This window comes from Amphiura filiformis, chromosome 7, assembly GCF_039555335.1.
Source record: "Amphiura filiformis chromosome 7, Afil_fr2py, whole genome shotgun sequence".
NCBI classification, from domain to species: domain Eukaryota; kingdom Metazoa; phylum Echinodermata; class Ophiuroidea; order Amphilepidida; family Amphiuridae; genus Amphiura; species Amphiura filiformis.
In genome coordinates this window covers 10,953,745-10,981,346 of record NC_092634.1, presented here as the reverse complement: position 1 = coordinate 10,981,346, position 27,602 = coordinate 10,953,745, and the positions used below count along the sequence as shown (strand labels likewise).

Below are 27,602 nucleotides of genomic sequence, written 5' to 3'. Positions count from 1 at the left end.
AATATCAATGACAGAAATATATTCAATACAAATAAGAGTTTATATTTGTTAACTTTGGGGCTTCTGTTACGTTTGTAACGTTTTTTGGTAGATGTATATTTACCAAAGGTACATTTTATAAAATACACACTATAACTATACATTTATGTACATCTCGTTTTACACATTACTTACAATATACACGTTGATCAAAGATTTTGTAAGTTCCATAATTTGTACAATGGCATTTAGTTGTGCGAAGTTTCTTGCAGATAACAGGGAATCAAGGACCATCAGCATTTCATGTTACTGAATTGTAATCAAAGTAACCGCCGAGCTGGTAAGATGACGACGAATATGCCTTCATTAGGCATCGCGCATCGACGCATTAAGATCAACAATGTAGCCCATAATGTCAAGTACCTCTAGTAGCAGTGCAGCTTTGCCCCCTCAACTGGTACCAAACACTTCATCTGAGGATGTCAGGCTCACACACTATAAATAAAAAAGTTAGCCCATGATAGGGGTCATAAAAATTGACCCCCCCTTCTGAAGAAAATGACGTCACCCTTATTTATGCTATACACCGTAAACAAGTTCATCAGGATTGTCAGTAGATATCATATATAAAATTTCGTGTAAACAAATCCAATTGATTATTTGGTAAAATGATGTTAAACATACCTAACAATGACGTTTCGTGCTACATCGAAATCACTTTCTCAAATCGACACATCTATGACCAATTCTCCCAGTCCTCCTCGTCTGCTTCCAACGTCACGCCGTGACGTTGGTGGCGCTGTTTTGGTGGTTTTCAGGAGTTGAGTCATAGATGTGCGATGTAGGAAGTGATTTCCTTCATCCCGGTTGAGTGTGTTAACCCCATTTTATCCAAAGGAAGCAATTTGGATACGGAAGAAAACAACCTTTAAAACGAAATTTTATATATGATTTATGATATACAGTTACACCGTTAACGGCGTGCAGGTTATTCACGATGTCTTGATGCGTGCACAAGGGCGCACACCACTAAATAATTGCCCCATTGAAATACGTGTAAAAACACCAGTTTTATTTGCTCGTTTTGAGGCCTTTTCGGCGCTTTCTGAGAAATTTAATTATAACCAGTCGATTGCAAATCGATGAAAGTTTAACATATGTTTCAATGTATGGGTAGTCTTCCGTCTCGTTTTCCCGGTAGGAGCCGCTACTCTGCTCCCTCACTGTTTTGGACATGCTCTCATGACTGTAAACCCGTTTTGCCCATTTTTTAATACGCGGACCTATTTTCTCGATAATTATAAAAATGCGACTTTTTTAGTGATTCAAATTCATGCGCAGGCTTTACACTTTTATTTAAGCTATAATTCGCTACTCTTTCTGATTATTAGTCCAAAGAGCAGCCCATTATACCTCAAAAACTTTCTGTATTTTACCGGAACTCAGTAGGGTTGCACAAATGGCGCATTGATTTAGTGGTGTGCTCCCACAAGCGCAGCTGTTATCGCGAAGAATTCAGCATCGAAGTGGTTACGTAATTCTCTTGGTTACCGGATCACGCTATTTTGATATGCCTTCAAGTGCCATATACTTTGTGTGGTGATTGTTTCGATCGTGGTTCATAACTCAAGCGCGTGATCCCGTTGACATAGTAACATTACGTAACTTCGATACTGAATATGACCAGAATTCCTCCACTGACTATCGACGCTGTCTCTGACTGTTGGCTTGTCGCTGAGCCATACCTCATCTCGTTAGCTTTATGCTCGCAATTATTGCTGCTGTGAGCGCTATACGTGTTCTTGAAAAATCCTAGGGAACTTCTGCATCGTCTTATAATTACATCTTCGTCAAAAGGGGTTCTTGTGTGGTCTAAAAAGTTATTAAATCGCATGAGACTGCCTTTGGTAACATCTTTTATTCTGTCATGTCGCCAGTCAGCTCGAAACTTTCCTGGCTCTCCACTGAAGTGATAGATGCCTCCTCTACCATCAGCAATTCCAACGTGATTATAAAGGCCTCTGTCAAACTCTATTTTGTCCCCGGCTATTGGTTGTGGTGTTAGCCTAACAGGGTGCACCCATTCAGTTTTTAAACCTGATTACAAAAACAGTGATTTATTATTTCTATACAACAATGTAAGTTTCGGAATTTGTAAATAATTTATAACAAACCGGAAGTTGATATTTGAAGCAGTCAAACAACACACATTACGTATCACCTTGATGGTACTCATATTCATCAACGTTCTGTACCATTATACAGCCTGTCTATAAAAAAAAAAAAAGTGCAAGTAATAAGCGCCCTCTTTGGCAATTAGAAACTACTGTTGTGACATGGTTCTTACATCAAAGTCAAGGGCGAAGTCTTAGCTTTCAAATACCGTTTATTCTGTTCAATCTGCTCGCTTTAATATCGGGTAAGATCACAATTGTGCCACCTTTAGGGTTATATATGTAAATAAATGATAGCATCAAGTTAATCAAGAGTTCCTTCGTGAAATCAAAAGAATGCATTGATTACACAACAATACAAAATTGTTTTTACTGTTTTATCATGATACAGGTATAATGATTCTCTTTTGCCATTTGAAACAGATTAAAGATAAATATATATTTCACATTCTGCTGTAAAATTAAATACATGTACATGTTAATGATTTTATCATGGTAATTTAAATACTGTTCTCTTTGTCACTCAGGACATGTTAAAAGACAAACAAATATTGCACACTCTGTTGTAAAATTAAAATAATGTCAACGAAATATTGCATATCGTATACGTTTGAAATTTTACTGAGCAATTGTTGCAAAATCATTTCTAATCGTACAAATGAATGTTCTTTTATTAACTGTACTATATGCAGGTATTTGGATATAACCATGATAACATTTTCTAAAAAGTGGCACAAAAGGGTTTTCATACATTTGTGTTTAGTGAAGCAGATCTCTGGATTGCCGAAACCAAAATGAATGAAATAAACGGTATTTGACAGCTAGGACTGCTCCCTTGACAGTACGACGGCAACTTCGTGACCTCTTTCGTTCGATAGAAATTTTTTACGGGTTGGTGAACACGGGTTACGTAACTAAATGTTGAAAATTTGGCCGGCAAACATGTTTTAGCGAACTTAGCTCCAGAAATGGGAGACACGGGTCGTTTTTTGCTTAAATTGCGTACCATGATCACGGATAAGATACCAAACATTTGTGCAAAGAACAAAAAACGAGTAAAAGTTGAATAATATTGAAAATAAGGAAGCTTGAACATGTCCAAAGTGGCCGGGAAAATGAGAAAAATTGCATGTCACGATCACCAAAATGGTTATATCTACAACTATGAGCAAACGCCGGTCGTATGCTTTTCTGTAATGATAGATATAAACTAACTTGAGCTTGTATTAAATTTTCAGCGAAAATGATTGGTGGAATAATCGAGTCGTAGGTTGGAAAGTTACTCTCAAAACGGCCCGTGTCTCAATTGTGCGTGTCCCGTTAGTGACAAGTGTCAATAGCAAAATAGCAGCCGGCCTTGTCATTATATCGAATATTAATCGTCAGAATCGTCAAGTTGACTCCAGTGATATTTATTTATTCAAGCAAAATACTGCATTGACTTATAAAAATATTGAAGTCAATATAAAAAGTAATATCACCTCATTTGACTGAACTTAAAAGCAGTTTTAAAAATATTATTGTTGTTCGAGTCCCTGAATGAGAAATTAGATTGCAAACGATACGAGTATGGCACAACAGGTTGTGATGGTCTAGTGGTTGACGCCGTGGTTTGAAGTGCGAGAGGTTGAAGGTTCGAATCCTACAGCATTTCGATTTTTTCTCTCTTGTTCTGTTAGGCCTATGGTGTATGTGTGCAGGCCCATCAGTATTATGATCAACTGAAAATATTTCTATGCAACACGTTTGCAATGTTTTTCTTTATGCGTAGGCCTACATATTAAAAAATAAGATAGCGTCAGCCATAATTTACGAATTTCAAACCTGATATTTTGGCATAATATTATTTGTAATTTTTACACCGTTCTTACACCCTACCCAGACATACACATAATTGGAATCAGCATTTCGTTGTCTAGAGTAACTTTAATTATCTTCAATAGAACACCATAAGCGGTCAAGGTAAAAAAAATGCTTTCTTTCATTTTACCTCATTATTTTTGCTTCAAATGATCAGAAACCCTTCCTGAAAGTTGTTTACTAATATCATAAATATTTATTTAAAAAAATAAAAATAAAAAAAACCGCTATGGTAGGGTTCGAACTTCCAAGCTCCCGCATTTCAGGCACGGCCTTAGCCACTAGACCATCATAACCTGCTTACTTATTCTCGTACCTTTTGCAATGTTATTTCTAATTCAGTGTCTCGTTCAACAATAATCTTTTATAAACTGTTTGTAAGTTCAGTCAAATGGCTTGAAATTACGTTTTATATTGACTTCGATATTTTGTAAGACAGGGCAGTATTTTGTATGAATAAATAAATATCACTGTAGTCAACTGGACGATCCTGACAATTATTAATCGATTATATGGACAAGCATGACAAGGCCGGTTGTTAATTTTCCTGGTGACACTGGTCACTAATGGTCACGCACGATTGCGAGGGGAAGCCGTTTTGAAAGCAACTTTCCAACCTACGACTCGATTATTCCACCAATCATTTTCGCTGAAAATTTAATACAAGCTCAAGTTAGCTAATATCTATCATTACAGAAAAGCATACGACCGGCGTTGGCTCATAGTTGCAGATATAACCATTTTGGTGATCGTGACATGCATTTTTTCTCATTTTTGGCGCCCGCTACGGCGGCGGCCTATTATTTGGATTGACTTTGCAAAAAGCTTCTAATTTCGGTCTTGCTAGATTTACTTCGCAACTGTTTTGTTTAAAAGTATGCACAGCTTAGAAATAAAACCACAATTTGCTTGGATTTTATTTTATTATTGTTTTCTGATATGTACTGGATAAAATGTTGTGCGTATAATCTTTGTTTAAAATACAAAATTAATGGACTTATAAAAACACGAAATAAGCCGCACACCGTCATCATCCCTATATCTTCGTGTTAAAAATTGCCGTGATAGTAGGATGAATCCTCACGTTTTTCAACAACTACGCATGGTGATTTTGTTCGAGATAGGCCGTGCGACTCAGGCTAAGCATACAATTTGAGATTTTGAGAGCCTGCCACACTGTTTCTATTCTATGTTTTACGATTTTCGCATGATCAATATATGGCTGGCCGTAACCGCCACAACGTGGAGCTGCTACGCGTAGCTTACTTTTCGCTTCGCGGAGCTAAATTGACCAATCATGTTAGATCTTTTCATTACGCGGAGCCAGTGGATGCATCCTCGTTCCAGAGAGAAAAACTCTTGCCAAAATTAATGTTTACTATGGGGATTTTAAATGAATCGATTGTAAATAAACCACGACCAGTTGTACAGGATCAATACCATTGTTTGATTAGTGTATAGTCAATGTTAACTTGCATGCATGTGTCATGTGTGTGGCGTGTTTGTTTGTTTTTTTCTCTACTGTGTCAGGCCAGGATCACTGACACCCACGGTACTGATACTCTCATACTATCACGGTGATCATATTGTTGAATGTTGTTGACTTTAAAATAATCATGATGCAGTCATGTCTACAGTAGAACTCACCACGACCTTTGAAGGACTTAAACTCTATTAAAAGCTATTAAACCAAGATAACACTCAATGAAAACAGCTCAACTATGTTACATCAGATCTTCTCTGGTTAAATACACACTGCACTTGTGTCTGTTTTACCTGTGCAATGAGCAATGAGCTGGTATTATAGTTTCAGTTGGGTGAACGAATATAAAGCGAACGCAAGGTAACAATACTGTGGGCTTTTGTTTACGAAATGAGACAATAGTCTGCTTATTGTTAACCAGCGTTCTTGAAAATGAGAAGCTTAATGACTTAACACGGTTTAGAAATAATTTCTTCATATTTTTTGGTACAAAAGTACCAATATTTCCAAACACCTAAATTAGCTAAAAATTTAGGACATGTTACAAAACTATATTTTCTAGAATTTCAGAGAATACTTTAAATATTGGCCGGTTATTTTTACACAGTGACGTCAACTAGGCAATGGCCTATACTTCTAACATACACTATTTGTAGAGGTCACGCGTCAATGGTGAGCGCACTGAGTATTGTGTGTAGGAAAACGGACAGTAACTACAGTATGTATGGCCTACTACTAGTAGTAAATCCGAACTGGTCTGCAGTTTGCTGAAGGTCGAATTCCGCAGGGACACCGCGCAAGTTATACAAATTAGCTCCCGGCGATACACTGCAGATCGCAGAACTGTGTGCATAACCACTCTGCCTAGCTATATAGTTATGTACAATACTGTAAGAGTTTCTTATGAGTGCATGTCCATCTTAATAATAATAAGTCAGTTCGTACTTTTCATAAACTACTTTTTGAATCATAACTTTCGTGACCGAGGATATCTTGCAACTACGTGACGCTCGTCTGGCAAATTCTTAATGAATAAATTCGCTTCACGTAATGAGTAAGTCGTACTTAAGGGGGTACTACACCCATGCATTTTTTTTGCATTTTTGCATTTTGTGAAGAAATGAGAAAAGAAATTGGACAAAGTGGTATGCAAAATGAAGGGGCAAATCTTCTCGTTCAATTGGTGGCATCAGTATCAATGAAGCGTACATGCTTCTAATGATATAAGCCAAAAGGTGGTACATCACTGATGTTTTAAATTCACTTCATTTTGGAAAGCTTACTATCAACGGATTTCGTTAAAATTTTGGATATGTGTTGGTAACACATTAGGGAAATAATGTTGATATGTAAAATGGGAATAAGCGGTCCCTGATCTCTTTTATGACTTCATGAACTTGGTGCTCCACAACTATCAAAAAACGAACCGGTTAAAATGCTTCTATTTTCAATGTTGAGCTATATTTTGTATTTTGAACTTGCGACACTATTTCACTGAAACTTAATTAAGCCATAGGTAACAGGTTACCACAACCACACTACAGCAATGTTGAAAAAATTGTATTTTTGTCACCTATACCACCATATTAGGTAGTTTACCGTAAGCTTAATTTTTGTGATTTTGGTAACTATTTTATATTTATTTGCCCAATTCATCTCAACTAGGCAATCTAAATTGTACTCACCATTTACATCCCAAGGTATTTTAGTATATCCACCTCACATATTTCCATTATATATCCAGTAACAGACAAAATATCAAAATTGATGCCTCATTATGACATGTATGATATCACAGACTTCCACATGTTGATGCCTGAATTTGACCTGAACCAATTGACCTATAACCTGACCTTTGATGACCTTATAGCCTTTTTTAATCTCTTTTCCTAACACCACATTATAGAAGATAAATACATGGTGTACTATTAAATTGTCTTTGTGGAAGAGATTAGGCCTATTTAATTTATTCAGTGTTATAATCAGTGAGTACATTTCTATAGATGGTATAACAAAGGATTTAATGTATTCTATTCATGCCCCTACTTGAACATGTTGAAAAGAATAAATTATGGACAATTTATGGTTTGTTATGAAACACGCATCTGAGTTACCAGGATACATGTAAACAAAAAATATATAGGGCTAAAATGACTTACTATACAATGGTTTAAAAGCACCTTTTTTTATTATTATTTTATTTTTTTTCTTTATTTCACATGATCCGTGCATATATTGCCTAGCTATAAATGAAAAATATTTTTTAGACCAATCAAACCAATACATGGGTGTAGTACGCCCTTAATTAGTCAGTTTTACCTCCGAGTAATGAAAAACTCTAACATGATCATGATTGGTCAATTTGGCTCCACGGAGTAAAAAGTCAGCTACGCGTAGCAGCTCCACGTTGTGGCGGTCGCGGCCTACCATATCAGTATCCCATATGATATTTCTATTGCAAGAAAATTTTATTTGTTGTCAGGTTTTATCTTAAATACACTAACTGGAAATTAAATACACTAATTAGTGAGGACCGGTATTTTGCTGTGGATATATTTAACTGCAATTTGCGGGTAAAAAATTTGAAATCCTGAGTAAAAATTATGATCATATTCAACTCTTTGAGAAAAAATTTATATAAAAGAATGCATGTAAAATCCAGCTGCAATACAATGTACATTATTGACACACTATCACTCTCTTTATCTACGTCAATAATAGAATATCGATTTCAATCGAATTGAATACGTTGCTCAGTTTTGAGTTTGTAGTTGACTACTAAGCGACCTAAGCGATCGATTGCTAGCCAATCAGATAGAACTCCTTTTCTTGCGTTCGGTGAAATACCAGTCGCCCGTCGCTCACCAACGGAGTATTAAATTTATATTTATCGTATAGGAAGTCGACACTGTGCGGTAGCACCCCCTAAACTTTTTGAATTTTTTTCATATTTTGCAGGTATAATTTTATTACCAAAATGAACAAAATGAGGCGGTGTCCCATTGAAAAATACCAATTTCATTTTTTGTGAATCACCCTAATGCGTAGTCATGAAAAATATCTGAAATAATGCATATTTTTAACACTTTCGCGTCATTTAAAAACATTCCTCCCCCACCACATCATCATCCTTCGGCTTGCACGACACTCTTTGGCACATAACCTTTTTCTTTTCCACAAAACACTGACCATAAGGAGATAAGCAAATAGAATACGAGGAATTGCACATCAACAATACCCAGGTCAGATATCATTCAGATCAGAGAATGCCCTGATGCAGGGCCGTTCCGACCATTACAGATTAAAGATAAATATATATTTCACATTCTGCTGTAAAATTAAATACATGTACATGTCAATGATTTTATCATGGTAATTTAAATAATGTTCTCTTTGTCACTCAGGACATGTGAAAAGGCAAACAAATATTGCACACTCTGTTGTAAAATTAGAATAATGTCAACGAAATATTGCATATCGTATACGTTTGAAATTTACTGAGCAATTGTTACAAAATCATTTCTAATCCTACACATGAATGTTCTTTTATTAACTGTGCTGTATATTCATGGTATGCAGGTATTTGGATATAACCATGATAACATTGTATTCAATTTTCTAAAAAGTGGCACAAAAGGGTTTTCATACATTTGTGTTTAGTGAAGCAGATCTCTGGATTGCCGAAACCAAAATGAATGAAATAAACGGTATTTGAAAGCTAGGACTGCTCCCTTGACGTTGATGTAAGCATCATGTCACAACAGTATTTTCTAATTGCCAAAGATGTCCACTATATTTGGCAACTCAATTTTAGTATTTTATTTTATTTTTAATGTATACTGCGCCAAGTATCCTTACACTTGGAAAAATAATCACAATTTCAAAACTGAACAATATTAGGTAAATTTGTTTTTTTAATAGATGCACTATCTAACCCTGCACATTATGACACCACATTGAATCCGATGTGACCTCAAGAAGTAAAGTTTCAAGTAATTGAATAGATGAAGGTCCAGTTTTAAGGTTAAATACAATTGATTTTCAAGGCTTGATTCCAGAGGGGCGTAAGTTAATAATGGAAACAGCCATGCAGAAAAGAATGAACTCACGCGTACAATATTAATCCACCAAAAAAACGTTGACAACGTAAAGAAAGCAGCAAGTTTAAAAAAGCCCCCACCTCGGCTCACTTTTTGAAACTTGGTCCCATTTGTAAAAGATACTGATTTAAACTTTGTCCTAATTATCAACTTAAAACAATCCAGAAGTGTTATGTATCTTTAATGTGCCGATGCGATATTAAGTTCTGGAACGATCAGAAAGGTTATTATGTTGTTCATGGCCAATATCCTATATATGTTTTGTTTTATAATAAGTAGGCATGTTAATGGCAATGATGCTATTGTTTAAACGTTAAAAACACCGATTTGCTGTTGATATTCAAAATGGGACCAAGTTTCAAAAAGTGAGCCGAGGTGAGGGCTTTTTAAACTTGCTGCTTTCTTTACGTTGTCAACGTTTTTTTGGTGGATTTTATTTCTTTTTATGAATGTAGCCAAGCAGCTTTAAGTTTTGAAAGTCATCGGGTTACGAAGTAGGCCTACTCCATAAAACGAATAAAACGAAACAGATGTTTGAAATTATATGTTATCCTTGATTTATGACAGTAAATAATTTAATAAAACTTTATCAGCCGTTTATTTTTAAAACTTGCTGGTCACAGCTACCGCGTGACTGTAATGTTAATAGGGATACATATACATTTTAATAAACTTTATTCAAGGCAACTAAGAAAATGTAAATATGAACAACACATACCCAATGTTGACGATGCCAGCGAGACACAGAGTCAGTGCGATTTACTTCAAATTGAAGCTGAGAAATGCGTGTATGATTATGTAGCAAGGCTTATACTACGGAAGCGTCTAAGTGCCACGACTTAGCAAGATAATTATGTTTTAATGATTGTAGTTTTTGTAGCCCTGCGGGGCAATCTAGTTGGATATCCAAATTTCGCGGTTGATAGTTCTTTGTAGCCCTGCGGGGCAATCTAGTTGGATTTCCCTATTAAGCGACGGTTGTTGGCGGTCTTTCGCGGTTTATAGTTTTAATTTCCCTCATTCTTCATGTCAACCATGATTGTGGTTTTGTAGCCCTGCGGGGCAATCTAGTTGGATATCCAAATTTCGCGGTTGATAGTTCTTTGTAGCCCTGCGGGGCAATCTAGTTGATTTCCTATTAAGCGGCGGTTGTTGGCGGTCTTTCGCGGTTTGTAGTTTTAATTTCCCTCATTCTTTCTCTATCGGGGGTTCCGTGTGTCTGTGGTGGGGACAGTCCCTCCTTTTAATAGGCATTTGGGTATTTTTGCCGCTTTGCTTATTTGCCTTTACGTAACTATGACTTTAGTGGCCTTCTATATTTGGTTGTATCTTTTTGTATACGTTTTTGTCCCTGCTGTCTTTCATACTATAATAATTTTTCACACCTATAGAGTGTATGCAATAAACCCAAGCGGAACGAGAGTTGCTAAGTAACCGCTACCCGAACCATAAACACATGCATGATCAGACAACAAGTGTTCAATTTCCCCATAGCTTCCCACGTTGTACACATGTCAGTCGAATTTGGCGGTGTTGGTTTGTTTGTCCTCCAAGTTATAGCATTGTTCACTTTGTGTTGAACATTGTACGTGGGCCTCACTGTAATAACTCAAAGATAACTGTGATCATCATTTCAAGAGGTCACTCTCCCGATTAAGCTAAACAACCTATGTGGAGGAATTTTATGCATGAGCAATCACATCAATGACGTAGTAATGAATACCCTCTATAGAGTGTATGCAGTAAACCAACCGGAACGGTATAACAATTGAAATGACAGTCATGTTGGAATACAGTTCTACGATAGCTGAAGATGACAAAGGGACAGGTCTCTAGATCGATTCAACAATCATTCATACATATCACATGTTTTATTGTCCTATTATCATGCGAATCGCCCCGTGGTAGGACAGAACTAAAAATGAGAAAAATATTGGTAACATCTTGCTTTGATAAAAAAAAAATAATATCATAATAGCACTGGATGATTAAAATTGTGTTTTCCTTGATTAATGACAATAAAATTATTGTTTAATAAAATATTGAAAAAATAAGTTGGTCATCGGATTTCGAACTCAAGTCCCCGGATTAGGAGTTCAATGCCTTAACCATTACACCACGAGACTCGGCTGCGAAATAGCGTGTCGATGTACAATATTTATTATATGAATTGATGTGTCGTCCGAAAAGAACAAAAGAATTGTGAAAAACTTGATTTTTTGGCGAATGGGGTTCGGAATTTGTATGTACGGTATTTCAGAAATTGCTAGGGTATAATTGGAAGTGAATCTGAAAAAGTAGTGTGAAGGTGATAACCAGGTAGACCTGTAGCAGTGTCTAAAATTCTGGATCAGTATGATTTGCAACTAATTTTCGCTATGAAATACCGCGTGAAATGGAAGCAAAAATATTTGTTTATTACGAACAATGATTGACTGTAGGATTGGTGGCCCTTTTTGAATTAATGAGTTGTCAAGATATTACACCTGGGACTGTAAATAACATTTAGCATGGTTTTAGATACACTTTGTACCCAGCGAAAAATAACATCGAACAATAGAAGTCAAGTGTTTTAATGTTAGCTGTAAATATAGTCTCGCGGGAGCATCTGTTATTAGTCTTCTTTATCAGTCTTTTTTAAAAAACTTGCTGGTCACGGCTACCGCGTGACTCTAATAGTGTATCAATCTGAACTAGGGCCACGGACAAACCGCGGCTCGTGAGTCATCCTATATGTTGCAGGGATAGGGAAGGGGCGACCATGATAGGACCATATGGGCTGATTAGGGGGGGGGGGGGGGGATTGTGGGCAGCCGTTTACGGCAAATTTCCTTTGGATTTTCTAAATTTTCAATTTTTAAAATTATCCTGGATGATATCTGTCGTGAAATAAATCAATACTTCATAGGCTATAATAGGCCTAGTATGCCTATTTATACCCTGATTATGCAATATATAGGCCTACAACAATAACTACAACAACAGTAAGAAAACCAACAACCAATATTTTGTTAATCTAATTTGTAAAAATATATTCATAGGCCGCGCCTATTAGATTAGTATAGCCTAAAAATTCCTGAATTAGGCTATATAATGAAAAAAAAAAAAACGGGCAAAAACAATCAATCGCTGCAGTCAGAAAGAAAGAAACGAACAAGAAAAAAGAAAAAAGTGAGAGAAAAATAAAATAAAATAGATAGAATGGACCACATAGGGACTCGAACACGTACCAAGCTTAAATTTGGAGTGAAATTCAAATGGTAAAGGAATCGACATACTTTTGAGAAATAATGTAGGCAGTTAGAAATCAAAATTAACGTTCCACAATCCAGATATCGATAATGTAACATAACAGTGTTTTGTGGTACAAGATTCTCGAAAATTGTTCCCAAAAACGGGCTAATAAAATTTAATCGGTACTGTATTTGGTTCTTCCCCATGGCAACATTATTTCTTTGGTCGATTTGTAGTACAATACAAAAAAGGAGAAAACAATCACTCGGCGTGTTTTTATACGGAGCGAATATTTGAAAAAAACTGCATGGAACGTGTTTTTGTTCTTGTGAACATGGTGCGTAAAAATGATTTAAACGAAGGATTTTCAAACGGATTCTAAAATTTGTATAAACACACAAAAATAATGTTAAGATACATCCATGCACCAACATTTGACTCACTGCGATATTTGATTGCTGAGAAAACGCGGTTTTAGAGAACAACTTTATACGTCTTTTATACGTTTTTATACGTTTCTTCGTGTAACCTTAAAAGTGACAAACTTTATTGGCGCAGTATAGTGTATAGTGTTTTTAAATGTGTTTATAATTATGTACTGTGTAATTTTAGTTCTTTTATTTGGTATGTGTAGGCCTATAAGGGACGCACCATTAGATACCAAGGGGGGGGGCTGGGTAGTTTTGGAAAAAATATTTTTGTCGCGCCATCTGAGCAAAAAAAAAAATATTTGCTCCACCTCAGACTAAAAAAAAAGAGAAAGTTGCTCCACCTCGAACCAGAAAAAAAAAGATTTGATGTCAAGGGTGAAAAAAATTTGTCACAGTTAGTGAAGAAAAATTAACCTCATATAGCTTTTACATTGCAAAATTTTTCGCGCTTCGCGCGAATTTGCTCCTTTTTCATCAAGAATATTTATTTTAGCTTCGAACTGGTACGTATTTTGTGCGCATTTGTTTGTGAAAAGTTATTATGCGAGCCGGGTCTGTGAGTGAAAACACTTGATTCACTCTACTTCACAGATTTTCACTAAATTCCATCCCAATGTCAAAATTATTATAGAAATCTGTGCCACATGCCGGGGCCACATGACTGATTGAGAGCATAGGCGTAGATCCCGGGGGGATAAATCCCCCCAATATTTGCGAGGGGGTGGTCCATACAATCATCCCTAATTTTGACGCCTGTATGTGGGTTTCGGAAGGAATTAACCTTAAAAAAACCACAATTTTTGCGCGCTTCGCGCGCATTTATTCCACATTGTACCGATTTAACCAGTTTAGCTTCAATATGCGAAACATTTTCGCACCAAAAGAGGTTCATTATACTTCAAGAAAAATTTTCCACATAAAAATAATGATTTTTTTGTGGCACTCGAAAATTTAGGTGCTACAAAACGTAAAAATGATTACAAATATGGACAAAATTTTACAACTCGACAAACAAATTGTTGAAAATTATAGGACTTTACGATTGCAAAAAAAAAAAATTTGTCTCTCCGAGGTGTTGAAAAAAATTTTTTTGCTTCATCCAGGGGCTAAAAAAATAAAAAATTTGCTTCACCGAGGTGCTAAAATTTTTTTTTTTGTCATGACCCCAACTACCCAGCCCCCCTTGATATCTAATGGTGCGTCCCTAAAAGGGACTCCATAGTGAGCCTGCGTGCCTGTTCGGGTTGCCCTTTTGCACCACACACCGCATTTTGATTAAACTAAACTAAATAGGCGCGTTTCGTCCAAATCAAAATTTCAATAACTTCGTCGGTGAGTATTAATTTTTTGTGGAAATAAAAGATAACCTGAAACATAATCATAAGCATACAAAAACTCAATTTGCTCAAAATTCTCGATTCGTCACTCTGCCGAATTCATAACGATATGAGCGAGCTACTATACTATACTGTTTTAGACCCCGGATTTTAGATAATACTTGCATTTTCAATCATGTAATGATAAGATATAATTGATAAAGAAAGAACTTACCATTGGTATTTATTAGTATGTTTTTGTTCATATGCTATACGATCGAGTTTGCTTTGCATAGGTTTTAAATGCATCGATTTTAACTATTTTTAAATACTTAAGGGATGGGATATGAACGTTTGGACAGTATTTATTGTGGGACATTAGAGCACATCAGACATATCGAACTACATTCTGAATACGAAGAATGTCCTTCTGATATCAAATAATTTTGATTTTTTGAAATTCGCAATGTAATACACATTTTATGGCAAATGATTAAAAATTGATATTTATGATATTTAACAGTACTTGAAGAAAACTTTATAAATCTGATGATTTGTACTTAAAGTGTACGTAGGTGGGATGAAAAGCCGACGATCAATTGAAAATTTTGACTTTTCGTATTGAAGATATGGACTTTTTACCCCAAAAACACCCAAAAAATTAGGTCTTTTGGGAAAAAAATCCATATCTTCAATATGAAAGGTCAAAATTTTCAATTGATCGTCGGCTTTTCCTCCACGCTACATACACTTTAAGAATATATCATTAGATTTATAAAATGTACTTCGAGAACTGTTATATATCAAAAATGTCATAAAATTTGTATTATATCGTGAATTTCAAAAATTAAAATTATTTGATATCAGAAAGACATTCTTCGTATTCAGAATGCAATTCGATATGTCTGATGTGCTCTCATGTCCCACAAAAAATACTGTCGAAACGCTCAAAACGCTCATTCCAGATCCCTTAAAATCGATGCGTTTAAAAAAATCTATGTTCAATGTTAGATAGGCTACACATTATACAGCAACAGCTGTTCTGAATGTGATGCTCTATTGGTGATGCAGATGTATTCACAGCACAGGAATTCCCCGGCTAGTCACGTAGACCATGGTAGTCGATACTGAGCAATCAGGTATGAATGGTGCACTATCGATTTGCTAAGCTTCTTATCTATTGAGCTTGGCCGGTTATGAACCACCGTTATCGCGACTTCTAAGCAGAATGACGTCATTTTACCCACAAAGCATTGTGGCCGTGACCATAAACAAAGGAAAACAATTTACTTCCGGTAATTTTATAACGCCAATATTTCTTATGGCCAAGCTTGGCGGATCATAGAAACAATATTGCCAGTCTTGGAAAACCTTTCCAAATCATTTCCACTGGTTTAAAAGTCCCGCAGACACCCGGCAGTATTACTAATAATGATCAGAAAAATACATGAATTCACCGTAACTTTGGAAGGAAATGAGGGAATTCGATCAGGTTTTCGCTAGTAAATCAACTTGAACTCGGAAACACAATGACGCAATCGAAGATCATGTGACCGATGCAAAAGGGCACTAATACCATCATTTTCCGGTACGGGTCACCTGGGGGGGGGGGTCTGTTTAAATTAAATTTTAAAATAGATGATCGATAATGTCGCATAACGATCAACATCAAAGGCCGTGTTTGAGGGACTGCACTGATTAAATCCATTCAAGTGATGACTCGCGTTGAATAGCGTAATCGGCTTAACCCTATTGAGTGGATTAGGATTTTTCTGTGGACCCTCCTTCTATAATACCTACCATGCGCAGACGTAGGCCTACTCACCCGTCAATACACAGTTCTTTATTAACCAGGTCAAGTTTTGAGTAATGAATATTGAGTTACGCAATGAAAATTGTAGCTATAAATAGCCGATGATGAAGTGTTGTGACCAGGGTTCTGTTTTTGCCGGCAAAAACCTCTTTTTGTCAGTTTTTGCCCGCTTTAAACCGGCACAAATGGCAAACACTGGCAAAAACTCACATATAGTCACTCAAATATTAAAAAGTAACACAGAAAGCTCATAAACAGTAACACAAAACTTTTAATGAATCATTCAACATATTTTTTGTCTCACCAAGTTTATCAAATGACAATCCCTCATTTCAAATCATTAGTTTCGGTTTCTCTTTGTTCAGAAACCAAAAATCAAGGGATTAAAAAGTGGAGATGAACTGGTCTGCAATCATAACTTAATAATAACACTATTGTGCTGGGAGGACAGAAGAGGGTATATATCATGGAGCTATTAAAGATGGAGAGGCAATAGATTATGTAACGCATTGTTCACTTGTGCCGATTTTAAATCTGACAAGCTATTCATAGAAAGGTACCTTTTGTTTGGGACAAAGGGCTTCCGCCATTAAATCGGTAAGCTGACCCAACAGTGTATTAACGCTCTACCTAGCAGGCTACTGTCAATAAGTGATCAAACGAAATTCGCGTGAAAGCGCTTACTTGAGTAGCCGTAAGCACAAAAGGCACACATTAGCCGCTGATGCAGTTCGTTGTCACCCCACTGACTGTAGGTGCTTCATTTAAATAAATTGAATGCGCTTGCTGAATGATTACACATCAAGGCTGCCATGTCTGCATGTCTAGTACTGTATAATGGTAATAGCTATACGTATACATGTAACATATAATAAGTATACCGGTATAGGCCTATATAAAGTTGTTTCACAAATTTACACTTTATTTTATTTTAAGAAGGAGAATGTCATAAACAGTGGCGTACTGAAGGGGGACAGCTCTTTTGTGAGAGGTCTTGGGAGGGGATTAGCGAGGAAGAGGTGGAAGAGGGGACATGAAGAATGAGAGGGGGCTGGAGGAAGAGAGAAAGAGGGACAAAAAGTACGAAGGGAGGGAGATAAGAAGAGGGAGTGATACTTTAGCAAGGAAAGAATAAGTACAGAGAAAGGAAAAGAAAGGAATGACAAATAAATGTAGGCCTTATAATAATTATTATAGAAACTAAACACAGCCCCCCCACATAGGCCTAACACTAACAGCACTATAGGCAGCCATTCGATGATGTCAATGCCTTTATGCGTTACGTATTTAAAACGCCCAGTCAGATGTATTTTACACCTGCCAAGCACAAGTCACCCAATTTCGAAAAGTGATCAAACGAAATTCGCGTGAAAGCGCTTACTTGAGTAGCCGTAAGCACAAAAGGCACACATTAGCCGCTGATGCAGTTCGTTGTCACCCCACTGACTGTAGGTGCTTCATTTAAATAAATTGAATGCGCTTGCTGAATGATTACACATCAAGGCTGCCATGTCTGCATGTCTAGTACTGTATAATGGTAATAGCTATACGTATACATGTAACATATAATAAGTATACCGGTATAGGCCTATATAAAAGTTGTTTCACAAATTTACACTTTATTTTATTTTAAGAAGGAGAATGTCATAAACAGTGGCGTACTGAAGGGGGACAGCTCTTTTGTGAGAGGTCTTGGGAGGGGATTAGCGAGGAAGAGGTGGAAGAGGGGACATGAAGAATGAGAGGGGGCTGGAGGAAGAGAGAAAGAGGGACAAAAAGTACGAAGGGGAGGGAGATAAGAAGAGGGAGTGATACTTTAGCAAGGAAAGAATAAGTACAGAGAAAGGAAAAGAAAGGAATGACAAATAAATGTAGGCCTTATAATAATTATTATAGAAACTAAACACAGCCCCCCCACATAGGCCTAACACTAACAGCACTATAGGCAGCCATTCGATGATGTCAATGCCTTTATGCGTTACGTATTTAAAACGCCCAGTCAGATGTATTTTACACCTGCCAAGCACAAGTCACCCAATTTCGAAAATTGGACGTTGAATGTTCACTCTCATGAATATTGATTGGCAACATTTTCCAATATGTCGGCGCTCAAATCGGACACAATAGAACAATAGACCATTCAGTGCGCTGGTATGCCTATATATAACCAAAAGTATAATGGCCTATAACCATACGTATATAATAGCCTATTGTGCTAACATTGTCATTATCGGATATCTATCAACGTGGGCGACAGTTGCTCTCTTCCGTAGGTGGCACACTTTCATGACACCTTATAATTACACCCGAGTTCTACGAGGCTTACATGTAGAAATCATGTGCATATATTGAGGGGGTGTGAGGGTGGTGGTGTTTTGTTTATTTGTCTGAAATGTAAACGATGCATGATGATGTAGATGATTTGATTATGAATTAGTTTATTCCCCGGAAAGCACAACCTATACCTCTTACCTATGTTCCTCCGATATATATAACCTCCTCCCTCCCACACTCGATATCGACTCTTCCCTATTATTCCACTCCACTCTTGAGCTCCCCTCTCCCCCTCCTTCCCTTCCCACTTCCAATGCTCTCTCCTCTCTGTTTCTCTTTCTCCCTTACCCTTACCCCCCCCCACACACACACCCCTTTCCCTGACGATCTCTTCTCTCTCTCTTCTCCAATAAATAAAATGAATAAAAGTCAATTTAAACCAGCTTTCTATGATATTGATCTTCAGTCATGCGACATGCACATAAATAGAGTTGTGTATAATAGTGTTTATATCACTGAAGTGTCTATTATATCACTTAAGTGTATAATCTGTCAAGTGTCTATTGTAATGTCTGTGGAAATATTTAGATGGTCTATATATTTTCACAGTGAAATAAGCTAAGGCTATTTCGTAGTCTCAAGTCAATGCTTTCAAACTAAATCAATGCTTTCAAATGTAGACTGCTTTGTTCGACTTCTCTGCTCGTGAATATTGCACTGCGAAATTTAAACATTTCTTTTGTATACTTAGATCAGGTAGCTTCAAACCCTGTACTTTTTTTCGTCACACCACTTATAAGAAACTGAAACCAAAACCGAAACTACCTGTCACAAATGTTTAGTTTTTAACAAAAGGTAGAAACAATGAGTTCGATATCTTGTGATTCAAGTGGTTAGGCAGGACAATAGGAAACCACGTGACCAAAACCAAAACCAAAACTAAAACTAAACATTTGAAATGAGGCAATGTTTTGAATTTGATATTATATGCCACATTTCGGATAAATGCAGTTGAGCAATGAACACGCATGCCTTTAACTTCTTAATAATATGCGTGCTAGCCATAGGCCTCAACATAAAAAGTCCAAAGTTTCACGATATTTTGTCAAAATATTAAGAGCTATCTTAAGAACCACTGAACCAATATTAGGCTTGTTTGTACTCATTTTAATGCATTTTTCAAGCTGATTCCAAATATGGTCATGAAAATTTACAATTCTGAAATTTGTTGAATTTTGATTTTTTTTTTAACTTGTCGTCTGCAGTCGACACCAGCGTGGAGAGAGTTAATATGTGACCCCTCGGCACAACTGAGCCCGGATGTCGCTAGTGCCACTATTGAGATATGCTCCATCGAACTTAAGAATAAACAATAGGAAACAAAGGATTTATTGACTGTTTTATTGATTTTTCACTACTTAAATGTCAAGTAGGCCTACTATAGACATGATATACATCATTTTAAAGCTAATTTTAAGCAGAATATTTTGGTTGAATATCTCAAAAATGATGATTGGCGACTTCAGGGCTCAGTTGTGCCGAGGAGTCACATATGTTACTTATAATTACAAAATCTGGCCTTGTTACACTCAAAACCGCGGTTTTTTTCACCTGCGGCAAAAACCTGCGAACCCTGGTTGTGATGTTATTGATGTACCGATTATAATGAATGGGAATTCCCGGCTACGTCAAATAATAACCCCGGCACGTTTAAGTTCCCCTATAATGAATAAGCAACATTATTGCTGAGTATTTACCAGATTTATGAAATGCAATGAATGTTATAATACTGTACAGTAACTATTGAACCGAACGTATCTGCATCTGCTATGGCTCAAGTGACGGGGGAAAAGTCCTTGTTAAAATGTTAAATGGCGTTCCATAAAGGGACAATCATTATGATCAAAATATCACAAATATATCAATTTAAACATTTCTGTTATAAGTAACCTAATGAGAATATTAAAATAACCTAATACCATCGCATACCGTGTTATATTTAATCCAGTAAGCCTACAAAATTATATATTAAATATGAGGCTATATATATGGATGTTGGAGGAATTCAAGGAACATTACGAGTTTAGATCATGCGAGGGTCATTATTGAAGTGCTCGAAGGGACAGTTTCTAATATATGTTTTTATTGTGCTTTTCATGGAAAGAACACTTTTTGAAGTTTCAAATTAGTTATGAGTAGAGGCGATTCTGGAGTCTGGAGCTGGAGGTTTGTTTTGCATGGTTGGCGTCCTTGCACTGGAAAGTCGACTTATAGTTCAAAATTAATTATGGTTGGCGACCCTGAAACTGGAAAACCGACTTTGTATGGTTCGAAGTTCGATTTGGTTGGTGACAGGGCCTGAGTTGTTGTTCAAAATTAGTTCTGGGTGGTGGGGGCACACCACTAAATCAATGCGCCATTTGTGTAACCCTAATGAGTTCCGGTAAAAAACAGAAACTTTTTGAGGTATTTTGGGCTGGTCTTTAGACTTATAAATAAAAAGAGTGGCGAATTATAGCTTAAATAAAAGTGTAAAGCCTATACCTAAATTTGAGTCGCCAAAAAGTCGCATTTTATAATTATTGAGAAAATAGGTCCGCGAATTAAAAATGGCAGAATCGGGTTTGCAGTCTTGAGAGCATGTCAAAACTTTCATCGATTTGCAATCGACTGGTCATCATAATTTTTTTTAAACGAGCCCAAAAGGCCTCAAAATGAGCAAAGAAAATCGGTGTTTTTACACGTGTTTCTATGGGAAGATTATTTAGTGGTGTGCGCCCTTCGAAGGGCCTAGGCGTAAAATCGTGCTCTTGAGAGATTCAGCCAAAATTGATGTTGGCTTTCGATTAAATTGCGGTTTTTTGATTTAAATACATAGTTTTTATGTTAGTGAATATATTTAATGCGTTTTAGATGCAAGTCGCGCTAAGTTTATTCTCTCAGAGGCCTTCAAAGTTAAAGAACTGTCAAAAATTGTGAGAAAACTAAGATTTTTCAGATTTGAAGCAAAATTGTCTTAAGGTGACAAATCGGCACAAGTCTTTAAACCTCTCAAATCTTAATTATTTTATAAGGGGGGGGGTGATTGTTGTAAAATCATTAACATATAGACCTTTGCCATTATGAAACCTAATTTCTTTTCATTTTAAAGCGGTTTTAGCAGATAAACGGTCAAAACTATATGTTGAGAATTGGTATTTAATGCAATTCTAGGAAATAAGCACAAATGGTCAAAATGTTGAAAATGTGCACATTTGTGGAATGCACCATGTATCTTTGATGGGACATTTCTCTTGATGTGGATGTCACAGAGCACTCAAACCTTGAGTGTTTTACTCAAAACATTTTATATTTCAAGAAAAGTATAACAAAATTCGATTTTATGAACATCATAATTCCTTGAAGGGGCACACCACTAAATCAATGCGCCATTTGTGTAACCCTAATGAGTTCCGGTAAAAACAGAAACTTTTTGAGGTATTTTGGGCTGGTCTTTAGACTTATAAATAAAAAAAGAGTGGCGAATTATAGCTTAAATAAAAGTGTAAAGCCTATACCTAAATTTGAGTCGCCAAAAAAGTCGCATTTTATAATTATTGAGAAAATAGGTCCGCGAATTAAAAATGGCAGAATCGGGTTTGCAGTCTTGAGAGCATGTCAAAACTTTCATCGATTTGCAATCGACTGGTCATCATAATTTTTTTTCAACGAGCCCAAACGGCCTCAAAATGAGCAAAGAAAATCGGTGTTTTTACACGTGTTTCTATGGGAAGATTATTTAGTGGTGTGCGCCCTTCGAAGGGCCTAGGCGTAAAATCGTGCTCTTGAGAGATTCAGCCAAAATTGATGTTGGCTTTCGATTAAATTGCGGTTTTTTGATTTAAATACATAGTTTTTATGTTAGTGAATATATTTAATGCGTTTTAGATGCAAGTCGCGCTAAGTTTATTCTCTCAGAGGCCTTCAAAGTTAAAGAACTGTCAAAAATTGTGAGAAAACTAAGATTTTTCAGATTTGAAGCAAAATTGTCTTAAGGTGACAAATCGGCACAAGTCTTTAAACCTCTCAAATCTTAATTATTTTATAAGGGGGGGGGTGATTGTTGTAAAATCATTAACATATAGACCTTTGCCATTATGAAACCTAATTTCTTTTCATTTTAAAGCGGTTTTTAGCAGATAAACGGTCAAAAACTATATGTTGAGAATTGGTATTTAATGCAATTTTTTTTTTACAAGCACGGCGGCCACCGAGTTGAAAATGTGCACATTTGTGGAATGCACCATGTATCTTTGATGGGACATTTCTCTTGATGTGGATGTCACAGAGCACTCAAACCTTGAGTGTTTTACTCAAAACATTTTATATTTCAAGAAAAGTATAACAAAATTCGATTTTATGAACATCATAATTCCTTGAAGGGGGCACACCACTAAATCAATGCGCCATTTGTGTAACCCTAATGAGTTCCGGTAAAAAACAGAAACTTTTTGAGGTATTTTGGGCTGGTCTTTAGACTTATAAATAAAAAAGAGTGGCGAATTATAGCTTAAATAAAAGTGTAAAGCCTATACCTAAATTTGAGTCGCCAAAAAAGTCGCATTTTTATAATTATTGAGAAAATAGGTCCGCGAATTAAAAAATGGCAGAATCGGGTTTGCAGTCTTGAGAGCATGTCAAAAACAGTGAGGGCGCTGTTCGCGGCCTCGTAGCGGGAAAACGAGGTGGAAGGACCCCATACATTGAAACATATGTTAAACTTTCATCGATTTGCAATCGACTGGTCATCATAATTTTTTTTTAAACGAGCCCAAAAGGCCTCAAAATGAGCAAAGAAAATCGGTGTTTTTACACGTGTTTCAATGGGAAGATTATTTAGTGGTGTGCGCCCTGGTGACCTTGAAACTGGAAAGCCTACTTTGTAACATTGAAAATTAGTTCTGGGTGAAGATGCTGTAACTGGGAAACCGACTTTGTAGTTCCAGGCTCGTTGGTGACCACGGAACAGGAAAGTCGACTTATTATCCATATTAGTTTGTGAGACGCCCCTGGAACTGGAAAACCGACTTTGTAGCTAGAGTTCCATGTTCGTTTTTGGCTGGCGACCCTGGAACTGAAACGTCGAATTTGTAGTTCCAGATAAGTTCTGGGTGGCGAACCTGGAACTGGAAAACCGACTTGTCAGTTCAAAGATAGTTTTGGGTGGCGACCCAAAAATAATAATAATTCATGATGTTACAAAAGTGAATCTGACAAATGTAATGATATCTTTAGATGGGTATCAGAACCAACCCTCTTCTGAACATGTCGAAGATTATTATTTTCTTTTAATAGGTACCATTATCTGTTATAACATGTAAATAACATTCTTTATTCACCTTGATTATTAAGATGCGCTTCTTATACTTTTTAATTGCATCTTTTGATCAAAGAACCTTTTTTACACAATTACAAGTATGACACCACCGTCGACAAGTAACGGTTTATTTTAATATTTCTTCCAAATAATGATGATAGTGCCATCAGGAGTGAACGATCCTTTTCCAAATACCAATTAGTATCCATAATTGTACATTTTGGGAAAATTGACCACGTCCATTTCATGTAAGAAAAAGCCAACTGGAAGGAAAGGTCTAAATAAAATTAACATCATATCCTTATCCTTATAAAGGATTCATTTCGCAAAATGTCGTTAGTGGTTCAATTCAGAAAAAAAATTGTATTATGTCGAGAATCATACTAATTTCGAACCTAATTTCTCTTTTGTAAAACTTGTCAAAGAATGAAACAAGAAATCTGATAAAAAAAGTCACGATACCACATTATTATTAATGTGATTTTGTTGAAATACAGCCGATTTGAGCATCAGAAATAAATGTCTATAATTTAGGCCAAGTAAACAATGGTAAAAATAAAAATATGATTCTCGTCCGGGTTTTTAAAAATTAGGAGGATGAGGGGCTTTTTATTTTCTATTCTTTATTGGAAAACGATGCTAAATACCTCTATTTGGCATCATATTTTGGGCATTCGACATACAGATTGATATCTGAGAAAAAGGAGGAGGCCCTTTTTGTTTTATTGTTTTGAGAGGCAGACCCCTCTAGTGGTCACAAAACTCTTCTTAAATGATGTATTATGCATTTACAAAGCTGTAAAAAAAGTTTCAACTTCAGAAACATCTTTTTCAACAAGTTATAACTGAAAGTTTACAAAATAAAAAGAAATTTGAAAAATCTTCAAAAAAGGAGGAGGGCGCGGACGAGAAACATGTGGTTTTTTTACTCAGCCTTATGTGCCGATTTTCATTGAAATCAACAGAGGATCATCAAGTTACCATACCGGTAGCTATTACAGAAGAATTTAATTAATTGACAGTTGTAACCCAGCAAACACAAAACGTTTTCGACATCATTCGCAAAAGGTTATAAAAGGTTGTCAGAAAACGTTTAAATGTCGGGTTATATAAAGGGTACATTAATGGTATAAAACGTTTTCATAACATTAAATATCATTTGCTGGTAATTTACTGCACAGCAAACACAAATGTTTTACAGAAAACATTTAAATGTCGGGTTATATAAAGGGTATAAATTCGTTTTAATAACATTCCAAATACATTTTTGAAAACTTGGTACAAATCATTCTAAACAGAATGTTATTTTGGGGTTGAAAAATATTTTGCAATAAATGTTTGCCCAAAATATTTACAATAACGTTTTTAAAATGTTTTCAAGACCTTTATATAACCCGACATTTAAATGTTATTAAAACAGTTTTGTAAAAAAAAAAATTTAAGAATATTTCTGTTTTTGCTGGGTGCAAACATTTTAACATAATGTTATTTAAGTGTTGACAAAATATTTGGCCAAAAATGTTTGCAAAAATAGTTTATAATGACATTTCGAGAACATTTTAAAAATATTGTTGTAGTGTGTTTTCATACAAAACGTTTTAAAACGATTTCGTGACCTTTAATTTTAATGTTATTAAAACGTTTTTACCTAAACCAAAACCCAAAATATAACTTATTTAAAACGTTTTAAAAACGTTTTTGTGTTTGCTGGGAATGTGCCCCGTTAACGGCGTGCAGGTTCTCGACCATGTCGACGATAATCATGATAACGGGTTTCTTCATCTTCATTCTTCATCTGCAAAGGCATCAATCATGCCTGCTATCGCAATGGCCCCACCCACCAAAATTCCTCCAGCGATGAGTGCACTTTTTCCCACTGTTTCCACTTGTTGACTTGTCGATAAGCCGTACCTCATTTCGTTGGTTTTATGCTCGCAATTATTGCTGTGAATAGTATATGTGTTCCCAAAATATCCCAAGGAAGACTCGCATCGTCGAATAATTTCATCCATATCATATGGCCTATTTCTGTGGTCTAAAGAGTTATTTATTCGCATAAGATCGCCATCGGCAACATCTGTTAGTTTGTCATGTCGCCAATATATACGAGACTTGTCAGACTTCAAAGCAACTTCGGATCCCTTTCCACTGCCCTTTCCTGGACTGAAGTGATAGATGCCTCCTTTACCATCAGCAATTCCAAGGTGATTATAAACGCTTCTCTTGAACTCTAATTTGTCGCCGGCTATTGGTCTTACCCTATCAGGGTGCGCCCATTCTGTTTTTAAACCTGGTTAAGGAACGAACAGAAAAAAATTACACCAAAATGTTAAGGAATCTGTCGACATTTGTCATTTATAATATAATATTTAAAAGGACGAATTGATTTTCCAAGCAGTCAGCCAACACTTGCACCCCAACTGGCCGTCACGTTGATGACATGCACATCAGGCTATGCATCAATGCTTTACATCTTGCGAATGCCTTAATTTGTATCATTTTCTGTATAGTCTAAATCTATAAAATCTAGGGTTTTTTAATTCAAGAATTAGCAGGTAGCAGCTATATTAGTTTTGGTACAGGATATGAACAAAGTATTGTCATTGTCATCATTTGAATTGAAATCGCTTTATAAAATAAAGATAACTTCATTTTGTAAGTCAAAAATATAGAGACCTTTGCTAATGTACTATACCAAAGTGAGGAGGCATGTTTTGAATTCAGTAGTCTGACGCAACCGGATGACAGTCCACGCTTGAAACGAGCTGGTATTTGCTATGCTAGGCCTACTTTTACTTTATCTAAAACATAAATAGTTTGTTTAGAAAGATCAAAAAGAAATCTCCAGAGTCCAGTTGCGCATAAATTTATAGGCCAGATAAATCGTTTTTGCCTCTTTTGTTTGATTATGAAAGCGTCATTGGCATGTTCCAACGATTGTCGCGGCGCGAAATCGCGCGAATTGCGGAATTTTCCTTTTCCCGCGCAATTTCATTTGCTCCTCAAAATGAGTTTTCCGCGCAATTCTCTATGAAGTTTAAACGAAAACGGTCATTTTGTTAAAATGTCAACCTTTTTTGAAGCGTCACAGTCGATCATGTCAATCATTTACTAATCTGTCTCGTACAAGTGTTGCTTATAGCTTCGCGTATATATCATAATCTTTATCAGTCTCTTATCTACTGCTGATATCAAGTAGTTTATCAGTCTCTTATACTACTGATATCAGGTAGTTTATCAGTCTCTTATGAGGTGGAAGAGGGGACATGAAGAATGAGAGGGGGCTGGAGGAAGAGAGAAAGAGGGACAAAAAGTACGAAGGGGAGGGAGATAAGAAGAGGGAGTGATACTTTAGCAAGGAAAGAATAAGTACAGAGAAAGGAAAAGAAAGGAATGACAAATAAATGTAGGCCTTATAATAATTATTATAGAAACTAAACACAGCCCCCACATAGGCCTAACACTAACAGCACTATAGGCAGCCATTCGATGATGTCAATGCCTTTATGCGTTACGTATTTAAAACGCCCAGTCAGATGTATTTTACACCTGCCAAGCACAAGTCACCCAATTTCGAAAATT

At 36.2% G+C, this 27,602-nt stretch overlaps 2 protein-coding genes across 2 annotated transcripts; both read right to left on the bottom strand.

Moving 5' to 3' along the window:
• Positions 1-1,636: 1,636 nt before the first annotated feature.
• LOC140157628 (phospholipase A and acyltransferase 4-like) lies at positions 1,637-2,237 on the bottom strand. The gene is made up of 2 exons (XM_072180867.1): positions 2,201-2,237; positions 1,637-2,076 (listed from the first exon to the last, which is right to left on the bottom strand). The coding sequence occupies exons 1-2, from the start codon at positions 2,235-2,237 to the stop codon at positions 1,637-1,639; spliced, it is 477 nt and encodes a 158-aa protein (XP_072036968.1).
• Positions 2,238-25,804: 23,567 nt separating this feature from the next.
• On the bottom strand, positions 25,805-26,731 carry LOC140157627 (phospholipase A and acyltransferase 2-like). The gene is made up of 2 exons (XM_072180866.1): positions 26,716-26,731; positions 25,805-26,310 (listed from the first exon to the last, which is right to left on the bottom strand). The coding sequence occupies exons 1-2, from the start codon at positions 26,729-26,731 to the stop codon at positions 25,805-25,807; spliced, it is 522 nt and encodes a 173-aa protein (XP_072036967.1).
• Positions 26,732-27,602: the final 871 nt, after the last annotated feature.

Coding starts and splice junctions, on each gene's coding strand:
- LOC140157628 (XM_072180867.1), bottom strand. CDS start 2,237: ATGGTACAGAACGTTGATGAATATGAGTACCATCAAG. Junction 2,077..2,200: donor TGAATATGAGTACCATCAAG/GTGATACGTAAT, acceptor TTTTGTAATCAG/GTTTAAAAACTGAATGGGTG.